General features: G+C 40.0%; 1 protein-coding gene across 1 annotated transcript in view; it reads right to left on the reverse strand.

Moving 5' to 3' along the window:
* Positions 1–683: 683 nt before the first annotated feature.
* Positions 684–11,172, reverse strand: part of LOC131538498 (histone-lysine N-methyltransferase SETD5-like) — an 11,174-nt gene continuing 685 nt past the window's right edge. Inside the window, exons 1-11 of the mRNA XM_058772371.1 lie at positions 10,954–11,172; positions 10,181–10,313; positions 9,298–9,460; positions 8,891–9,083; positions 5,100–5,165; positions 4,908–4,973; positions 4,710–4,775; positions 4,512–4,562; positions 1,284–1,349; positions 1,094–1,159; positions 684–839 (exon numbers count right to left, since the gene is read on the reverse strand). The exon at positions 10,954–11,172 is cut by the window's right edge and continues 685 nt beyond it. Of these exons, the coding sequence (XP_058628354.1) occupies positions 684–839; positions 1,094–1,159; positions 1,284–1,349; positions 4,512–4,562; positions 4,710–4,775; positions 4,908–4,973; positions 5,100–5,165; positions 8,891–9,083; positions 9,298–9,460; positions 10,181–10,301 (1,014 nt within the window). The 5' untranslated portion in view covers positions 10,302–10,313; positions 10,954–11,172. The remainder of the gene's footprint in view (positions 840–1,093; positions 1,160–1,283; positions 1,350–4,511; positions 4,563–4,709; positions 4,776–4,907; positions 4,974–5,099; positions 5,166–8,890; positions 9,084–9,297; positions 9,461–10,180; positions 10,314–10,953) is intronic.

An 11,172-nucleotide genomic window follows, 5' to 3' on the forward strand; every position in this document is an offset into this window, starting at 1 on the left:
TGAAACATGCCAAATGACACTACACCCTACAGTGAACACAAGACATATTTCAGAGATGTTTCCTTAAACCTCCCTGTGAGTGTAAAAGACCCTCTGTGCAACCTACACTAAGATGGACGTACCTTCAATCTCAATGTCGTCAAGCGATTTGCCTTGAAGATTAGGAAGGCAGCCCTTTTCCATGGCTATCAGTAGCTTTGATATTTTAGCAAGCTGAGTAGTGGCTTCTGGCAGCCTGTAATAGTCGCGGTGGACGCGGATGTCATGCCCTAAGAAATCGGCGACCTGATCTAACTCATTGTTTTTCAGATTTAGGATTTGTGAGAGTAGCCACGTGCTTGCGCAGATGAGTTGATCGGAGAAATTCTGGATTCTGAGCTCCACATTCACTTGCATACACTCTGAGGGAGTCCTGGCCTCTGTAGTGACTCTGGCAGTTTGGCCGAGCAAACAAGAAAGCATTAGTGTCCAGCACTCCACACTCACTTCTCCTGCTGACCAGCAGCGTCAGGGCATCGACCATATCAGGCGGGAGAAGAACAGCAACCTTTCTTCCCCTCTTCCCCCTGATCTCAACGCGACTAAAATGGCTGCAGAGTTTCTGCTCAAACTTGCTCAGGCCCATGGCAACATCATCATGGAGAGAAGTGCCGTCCCTTTCATTGAAGCCCTTCAGCGGCATTTTAGAGACCTCTCCAGCGTCTGCGGTTGAACACAATGATTCTGGCGAGTGTTGCTTTGGCCAGTTCCGCATAGCTTTGAGGAGATGCCGTCTCTTTTAGTTTCTGAAAAGCCGTATGTGCAGTCTTCTCAAGGAACCGATGAAGGGACTGGACATCCTGAGTGAAGGAAGTGTTGATGGCTTGTTAAATTTGGCCTCATTCAGTGTGACCAAAGCAGTGTGTGAGATCATCTCAGACCACTTTGAGGAGTAGAGCTTTTAAAGGTCTCTGTTGACGCGATCAGTTCCAATATTAAATTAGACATTTGTAACATTGATTCAGACAATAAATGTGTGCGTGAAATACTGGTTTAAAACATAGAAAATTAAAATGATTAAAAAAATTAAAAAACAAAAATAAATTCACAATACCTTCTCTAGGTCTCTGACTTCTGACTGGGACAGAGTGTGAGTGGATGGTTCAACCTCACTATGAGCCTAGAAAATATTAAATTAGACATTGGTAACATTGATTCAGACAATAAATGTGTGCGTGAAATACTGGTTTAAAACATAGAAAATTAAAAATGATACAAAAATAATAAAAATAAAATCACAATACCTTCTCTAGGTCTCTGACTTCTGACCGGGACAGAGTGTGAGTGGATGGTTCAACCTCACTATGAGCCTAGAAAATATTAAATTAGACATTTGTAACATTGATTCAGACAATATATTTGTGCATGAAATACTGATTTATAACATAGATATGAAATTATTTTATAACCTTGCTTATATTTTATCAATGTAATATACAAGTAAGATTACAACATTTCAAATCAATTTCAATATTTATGTGTTACCCAAGATAATGTTCATGACTTTTTATGCATTACATTACATGCATGTGAAACTACATTACGAGCTACATGGTCTTTCAATGTATTTTTAGTGACAGTGAAGTTGTTCTTTTTGTTTGTTTGTCCTGTCTTAAGCAACTTTTTCCCGATCAGCTTTACCAGAAAGCGAACTCCTGGACATCAGAAACGGCACACCAAATAACTCTCTGCCAACATTTGAGCATTCAGACCTTTTACTGGACATTTTAATCGGAGGAGCTGCGTTCCTATACAAGCGCTCCAGCCGGCGCGAGGCGAGGGCGCGGCGGCGCTCGTGAAACTCCGACAGCGGGGTTTAGGACTCCGCTGCCGAGCATTCATCTGGCGAATCTCCGCTCCTGGCAAATAAATCAGACGAACTACAACTCCTCACCCGCACAAACAAGGACTTTTAAACTCCGCTGCGCTTTGCTTCACGGAAACCTGGCTGAACGGAGCCATCCCGGACAGCGCTTCATCTAACGGGCTTCCAGCTGTTCAGAGCAGACCGCGTCACGAGTCCTCGGGAAAACGAGGCGGTGGATTATGTTTTTATATCAACGAAGGCTGGTGTACAGACGTGACAGTTTTAAAGAAGATGTGCTGCCCAAATTTGGAAGCTCTCTTTATTAACTGCAAGCCTTTTTATTCACCGCGGAGTTTTCCTCGTTTATTCTGGTGAGTGTGTACATTCCTCCTGGCCAGCGTGTGGCGCGCCAGAACTGCTGGCCGATCAAATCACACACACAGAGCAGCGTTATCCGGACTCTTTCATCATCATTCTCGGTGATTTTAATAAAGCTAATCTCACCCGTGAACTGCCTAAATATAGACAGCACATCACATGCCCCACCAGAGACAGAAATATACTGGACCACTGCTACACTGTCTTAAAGGATGCATATCACTCTGTCCCCGTGCAGCGCTGGGACTCTCTGATCACTGTTTGGTTCATCTCCTACCAGCCTACAGGCAGAAACTCAAATCTGCTAAGCCTGTAGTAAAAACTGTAAAGAGATGGACTTCTGAAGCAGAGCAGGTTTTACAGGCCTGCTTCGAACTTACTGATTGGAGTGTTTTGAGGCTGCAGCTACTGATCTGGACGAGCTCACTGACACCGTGGCGTCCTACATCAGTTTCTGTGAGGACATGTGTGTACCCACCAGGACTTATTTAACATTTAACAATGACAAACCTTGGTTCAGTGCAAAACTCAAACAGCTTCGCCAGGCCAAAGAGGACGCCTACAGGAGTGGGGACAAAGCCTTGTACAAACAGGCCAAATACACACTGAATAGGGAAATAAGAGTAGCAAAATTAAACTACTCTGGAAAGCTAAAAAAACAGCTTTCAAGCAATGACTCTACATCAGTGTGGAAAGGCCTGAAAGCCATCACCAGCTACAAGACCCCATCCCCCAGCACTGAGGCCAATCAACAACTGGCTGAAGACCTGAACGAGTTTTACTGCAGGTTTGAAAAGACTGGTCTGACACCTCACACCCGCTCCGACTGTCTCACAGCACAGCCATTCACACCCTCACCCTCCCTCCCCTACTGTTAATCAGCCTGTACTCAAGATCTGTGAAGATGATGTATGCAAAGTCTTCAGAAAGCAGAAGATAAGGAAAGCCAAAGGCCCAGGCGGTGTCTCTCCAGCCTGCCTCAAAGCCTGTGCTGTCCAGCTATCATCCATCTTCACATTGATCTTCAACAGATCACTGGAGCTGTGTGAAGTCCCTCCTGCTTCAAAGGTTCCACCATCATCCCTGTACCCAAGAAACCAAAAATCACAGGACTTAATGACTACAGACCTGTTGCCTTAACGTCTGTGGTCATGAAGTCATTTGAGAGACTGGTGTTGGCCCACATGAAGGACATTACTGGACCCTTGCTGGACCCCTACAGTTTGCTTACCGAGCAAACAGATCTGTGGATGATGCAGTTAATATGGGACTGCACTATATCCTGCAACATCTGGACAAACCAGGGACTTATGCAAGGATCTTGTTTGTGGACTTCAGCTCCGCTTTCAACACCATCATCCCAGACACCCTTCAGAACAAGCTGACTCAGCTCTCTGTGCCCACCTCCATCTGTCAGTGGATTACCAGCTTCCTGACAGACAGGCAGCAGCTAGTGAGGCTGGGAAAACACACATCCAGCACCCGCACCATCAGCACTGGAGCTCCTCAGGGCTGCGTTCTCTCCCACTGCTCTTCTCCTCTACACCAATGACTGCACTTCAAGGACCCCTCTGTCAAGCTTCTGAAGTTTGCAGGCGACACCACAGTCATCGGCCTCATCCAGGACGGCAGTCTGCTTACAGACAAGAGGTTGAGCAGCTGGCTGTCTGGTGCAGTCACAACAACCTGGAGCTGAACACGCTCAAAACTGTGGAGATGATAGTGGACTTCAGGAGAAACCCCCCTCCTCTCCCCCCACTCACCATCATGAACAGCACTGTGGCTGCAGTGGAGTCATTCAGGTTCCTGGGCACCACCATCTCTCAGGACCTGAAGTGGGACAATCACATTGACTCCATCGTGAAAAAGGCCCAGCAGAGGTTGTACTTCCTTCGTCAGCTGAAAAGTTCAACCTGCCACAGGAGCTGCTGAAACAGTTTTATTCAGCTGTTATTGAGTCGGTTCTGTGCTCCTCCATAACTGTCTGGTTTGGGTCAGCCAGCAAATCAGATTTAAGAAGACTTCAACGGACTGTTAGGACAGCAGAAAAGATCATTGGTGCACCTGCCCAGCCTTCAGGACTTGTACAACTCCAGAGTGAAGAAACGGGCAGGTAACATCATCAAAGACCCCTCTCACCCGGACACAACTTGTTTGCACTTCTCCTTCAGGCAGGCGCTACAGATCTCTGTGCACTAGAAAACAATGAAAAAGCATCATGTAGAGATGATTTCTTACAACAATCATTCTAGCATTTTCTAAAATTATGCAATGCACATTTTATTACCTTCTCAACACAGTCCTGATCCAATGGTAACTGGTCCTTCTTTGGAGCCACCTTAAATTAAGGAAATGGAAATAATAAATAAATAAACATTCTACTGCAGACAAAGGATTCAGGGATTGTCCAAATGTATAATGAATTACCTTTTCACTGACAACTGTCTGAAAACATTACAAAAAAAAAATAAAAACATCACAATACCTTCTCTAGGTCTCTGACTTCTGACCGGGACAGAGTGTGAGTGGATGGTTCAACCTCACTACGAGCCTAGAAAATATTAAATTAGACATTTGTAACACTGATTCAGACAATAAATGTGTGCGTGAAATACTGGTTTAAAACATAGAAAATTAAAAATGATTAAAAAAATTAAAAAAAACAAAAATAAATTCACAATACCTTCTCTAGGTCTCTGACTTCTGACTGGGACAGAGTGTGAGTGGATGGTTCAACCTCACTATGAGCCTAGAAAATATTAAATTAGACATTGGTAACATTGATTCAGACAATAAATGTGTGCTTGAAATACTGGTTTAAAACATAGAAAATTAAAAATGATACAAAAAATAATAAAAAATAAAATCACAATACCTTCTCTAGGTCTCTGACTTCTGACCGGGACAGAGTGTGAGTGGATGGTTCAACCTCACTATGAGCCTAGAAAATATTAAATTAGACATTTGTAACATTGATTCAGACAATATATTTGTGCATGAAATACTGATTTATAACATAGATATGAAATTATTTTATAACCTTGCTTATATTTTATCAATGTAATATACAAGTAAGATTACAACATTTCAAATCAATTTCAATATTTATGTGTTACCCAAGATAATGTTCATGACTTTTTATGCATTACATTACATGCATGTTCATCCCAGTATGTCAGGTTGTGTGTATATTAAAACCTGTGTTACGAGGACCCTGTTTCATGAGGACCACATAAGAACATGTTCTTGACTTGACTGAAGAGTCTCAGTAGCCGGGTTTCCATCCAAAGTTGCGAATTTAACTTGTGCGCAAAACTGGAATATCGCATAAAACATTTGCGAACAAGCACCGTTTCCATCCAATGAGTCAAAGAGAACAAAATCGTCACTTCCTGATAAACCTGCACTATAAATCACTAAGAAACATAGGAGAATATGATCATTTTCATATATAATAAATTATTTGCGCCTCAGAGCGAGCAGACGAAACACAATGAATGCGGTCATTGCTTTCGGAGGTGGATCCTGCTGTTTGGGAACACAGTCGTGTAAGACATTTCTGGGAGGCAATTAGAGAAATACTTTGACGACAGACTTTGTTCGGGCATTTGAGATTAACCATAACAACATTTCAGATGTTGTGGAATGATATCAGTCTGCTGGATAGTCAGGTTTTGCCGTCCCATAGCGCAAAGTCATATGACTTTTTTGATGCGCTTGGAGGAATTTATTCGCAAAATGCATTTCCATCTCCCAATATTCGCATCAACCCTTTTTCGCACAAGTCAAAAACCACCTCAAGCGAGCGTAAAAACTTTTTTGCGAATTAAGGGATTTTATTCGAAATTTGGCGTTTCCATCACTCGCTTCTCATGCGATAAGTCAAAATGCGCATTAAAATAGGATGATGGAAACCCGGCTAGTGTGTTGTTAGTTTGACAAAGGTCTGGTCTATTAGTATCCTTGTTATTACCGGTACATTGGTAACTAGACAAATGTGGACAGCACCCTTAGTTCAAGCATTTCTGTGTATGAGAGAAACGGTGGTGATTTGTGACACAATAACAGTGTCTGCGTTAGATGTACAACATGTGGCCAAGACTCACTTTTTACACCCACACTAATGCAGCAAACAATGTTCACATCTGTTTCTAAGAGACAATGTAATCTGTTCTACTCTTTAAGGACTAACACAATTATTACAAGAACTTTTTGGATACCTTCATAGCTGCTGTGCCTTGTTCAGAGTTCTTTAGACACTGATTCGTCTCGGTTATCATCTGAAAATAAGTTGTGAGTAAATAAAATAAAATATGAAATCTTGGAGAAAGTTATTTAAATTAAAAAGCAAAAACATTTAATAAAATATGACAAAACTGCACAATATTGTACTATTACTGCCTGAAAGTCAATTTCAAACAAGGGGACCGACTTTTTACCAACTTCTATTACAATATACATAATCTAAAGATAACAATTATAAGTTTTCAATATCATATATGGCCACAATGAGCTGTGAATGATCCGTGTTAAGCCTAATATTTCACATCCATGCAGCCCAATTTCATGGTAATAACTAGGGTCTTCAAATACCAGGCTTTTGTCAAACAAATGACACACTGAGATTCTTCAATCAAACATCAGGAACATGTTCTTATGATGGTCCTCATAAAACACGGTCCTCGTAATACAGGTGTAAACATACACACAGGAACATGTTCTTATGATGGTCCTCATAAAACACGGTCCTTGTAATACAGGTGTAAACATACACACAGGAACATTTAAACTGATAGAAGAGAATAGAAAACAAACTGAAGCATTTAAACTGAGATCTGTAAGTTAAATACTAAAAAAAAAAAAACCTGAACGTGAACTCTTCTATAGCTAAACATCCCTAAAGTACAGTTCGCACAATACACCTGTGTGTGACTGTAAATGTCTCAGAGTTTTGTTACCGTTCTGTGCCCATCGTCCGCTATTTCGAGCACTTAATCAAGCCACTCTTCTTTAATACATGAGGTCAAGGACGTTTTATTTCACATGTCATTGCGTTGGCTCTCGATTTGAGCTACTTCGTCCGCAACCATTGAAGTATTCGGTCTCTACAGCGACTCATTTGCCGCACATCGTTCTCTTTCTATGAAACCTGTAAACCGCATTCACCGGTTCTAACTCTATAGCGGTTTAGCCGAGCATTGCAATTCTGTCGTTTTTACTAAAATACAATCAAATGGCTTTCCCAAATCATTTTTGCGTGTGCGTGGCACATTATTTCTTCTTCCGCGGTGGAAGATGTGCGCAACTTAGAGGGAACATTGCACACAGGAACATGTTCTTATGATGGTCCTCATAAAACACGGTCCTCGTAATACAGGTGTAAACATACACACAGGAACATGTTCTTATGATGGTCCTCATAAAACACGGTCCTCGTAATACAGGTGTAAACATACACACAGGAACATGTTCTTATGATGGTCCTCATAAAACACGGTCCTCGTAATACAGGTGTAAACATACACACAGGAACATGTTCTTATGATGGTCCTCATAAAACACGGTCCTCGTAATACAGGTGTAAACATACACACAGGAACATGTTCTTATGATGGTCCTCATAAAACACGGTCCTCGAAATACAGGTGTAAACATACACACAGGAACATGTTCTTATGATGGTCCTCATAAAACACGGTCCTCGTAATACAGGTGTAAACATACACACAGGAACATGTTCTTATGATGGTCCTCATAAAACACGGTCCTCGTAATACAGGTGTAAACATACACACAGGAACATGTTCTTATGATGGTCCTCATAAAACACAGTCCTCGTAATACAGGTGTAAACATACACACAATGTGACATCAAGACCATGGGCCCGTTATTCTTATGTTGCTAACTCAGTTAGCTAGATTTGATTGTTGACGATTTTGCTTGATCTTGGATCATTTGGTTATTCAAAACTCATCCTGGACTTGCTGTCATAGCAACAGGTTCGTAAGCTTAAACCTGCTCAGGAGCAGCTTATTTCATGTAAACAGGATTAGATTGCATCTTTTTAAGCAGAACTGATACTTAAAATTTGTCCCAGCCACCGCTACTTTATTTCAAGAGTACCCTACAGGTCCAGGGACAACAATTTAAAATAATAATTTAAAAATGTATTTTAAAATAATGCCGTGTAGTCTATAATACTATATACACAGCCAGTTATATTTGTTGAAAGATTTATTAGTGATTAAATAATTACTTCATAATTATATTGGGGTCTTACACACATGCTATACAGATAATGTAGAGTCGTGCATTAATTTGAGTGATGACAGATATTATGGGAGTGGCTTGATGGAGCGCAGAGATGCAGATAACTTGATCTTGAACCTTAAGAAACTTTAATTAATGCTGTCACGTAACAAATCTGCTTCAAAGATAAAATTAAATGAATTGCTAATTACAACATTGAAAAAAATGAAAAGCCTGTACTTTTATAAGCCTCTAAATACTAGAAATCATGAAAATAAATAATTGGCTATCATGCAAAAAAAAAATATTTTAAATTAAAGTCACTAACATTAACTTGGGTTACAACTGAAGTTTAACACTTTTAATCTTTACTATAATCCAAAAAATCAGAATTGATAGTGTAGAGGTTTCAATACCGTGCATCGCCATGGCCACTCAGAATCACCGTAATCGTATGTGATCTCTTCACCAGGAGAGATGCTCCTTGTCGCAAATAAGCATAAGTGAGGTTTTCCATCCACAGAGATAGTCCTAATCCTGCTGTTTGGGTTAATATGGTCGTCGTTTACAAGTCGCCCAAGAGAACCGTCATCTCGGGCTGCATCGACACTAAACAAATGACAGACAATATTAACACTAAAACTTAGGACCAGCAGAGATCATATTCTTTGTGATGATCACCAATCATTTAACAGTCATCAAGCTTTGAGAACACATAACTGATCATTTTAGCAAAACTCTAACCACTGACATGTCCACTGCCACATTTTGAATTATGTAATTTAATTATCAATAAACATGCACATCAAACACTTATACATACCAGAGGAGTTTTCCGTTGTAGCGAAACTCAAACATGAAAACTTTAAGTGCATCATGATATATCCTTTGCCTCCGCTCATATTCTTCTTTGCTTATGAGGTCGCCTCTGTATTCCAGCAGGAAGTCTCCTTTATCAAACTCAGTACAGCTGAACACGCCTCTCCCTAAACAACAACAGAGAGGTAAAACCATCACTGAGAACAATATATAATGAACCTGACAACTTTATTACACAAGTCACTTTAACCTCTTAACTGTCACCCACTCACCGTCCTCTATGCGGGACGCCTACGTTTACAATTAAATCCTAATCTAATCATGACAAACTATATATCGTTGGAAAGGTCTAAGACTCCTAAATAGGTATTTTACCACTTTTTTTGTTAAAAAAATATGTAGGAAAAGTAATAGATTAATTGATGACAAGAGTGCACCTGAAAAATCTACATCATAACAGGAGTTCTGACCTTTGTCACAGAAAGTCTTCTTAGTTGCCTTTTAGTTGCCTCTATCACGCTTTAGAAATCATAAGAAATTATATATCAGTTGAAAACTTAAAATCTCAAAATTCATCCTTTGAAACCCATTTTAAAATCAGACATTGCATTACCATGGAAATGGTGTTACAAAATGTTTTCATGCATGAAAAATGTAAGTTTGGATAGTGCACTGTTCAAAACTGTGAGTGACAGTTAAGGGGTTAAAGGCATAGTTCAAGCAAAAAAAATACAATTCTGTCATCATTTACTAACAATCAAATGGTTAGTAATATCTTCTTTTGTGCCCAACAGTAGAAAGAAACTTATAGAGGTGACTAAAAGATGACAAAATCTTCACTTTTGAACTATACCTTTAACTTGGCTCAATCAAAATATTTAACTCACCTTTAAAATCACTGATGAATCTGCCATCAAGCCCATTTTTGTCTTTCTGTAGAAGTGAAAACTGTACGGCCTCCTCCATTGGCTTGGGCTTTCTCCTTCGCCTTTTCACTTCAGCCATCATTTGATGTGTCTGCTTTAATAATAATAATAATAATAATAATAATAACTATTGGATTCCATTTGACAATATTAAGTTTGTTTCTTTCAGCTTAAAAAATAATTACAATAGTTCTACTGGGACAGAATATGATGTATACTGACCATATGCTGAATATAGTATTTTGCCTGGTTATCTGTGTAAAAGTGCTTTGAAAATCTGTATTCTATAAAGCACTATACAAATAAAGGTGTCTTTACTTATTATGCGCAGTAAGTTCTCAGAAGTAATAAGTAATAATCTCCATAAACCAAGCCGAACAGTAGTAATATTTAACAGAACTGGCATGTCAGGATACTGTACTGCCTGGAAGCCCCTCCCCTTCACAGTCTGTAGTCATGACAACACATTATGATGATGGCTAGACTGTTCTATTACAGTACCGTCTATACTGTAAACGAAAATAAGTTAAAACTGACAAGCATTGCTGATTCTCGTCCGACGTTACTATTAATAGACTGACAATTATTGTAAATACGCTAGCACCTTTAGCATCACCTGCTAGCTGCTTTCTAACTAACGAGCAAAGGCCGCAAAGAGCCTACAAGACACTCACGAACAAGCCAAACTGAGCCACAAACTCTCAGAGAAACGGTTTAACAGCAGCATAACTTACCTTTCATATAATGGTTGTCTCAAACAGCCTCACACCACAGGTGTCTTCGCTTCAGGTGCAGATTCCGTCAGGTCCAAACAGGAAGTTACAAAACGTCACACTCACTCTGATTAGAGCACGTGTAAACGGGATTTATAATATTAATAAAAATATTAATATGTATTTAAATAACCATCTATAAGCCTTGGTGTTAACTTTACGGTTAGGATTAACATTACA

This window comes from Onychostoma macrolepis, chromosome 04, assembly GCF_012432095.1.
Source record: "Onychostoma macrolepis isolate SWU-2019 chromosome 04, ASM1243209v1, whole genome shotgun sequence".
Lineage (NCBI taxonomy): Eukaryota > Metazoa > Chordata > Actinopteri > Cypriniformes > Cyprinidae > Onychostoma > Onychostoma macrolepis.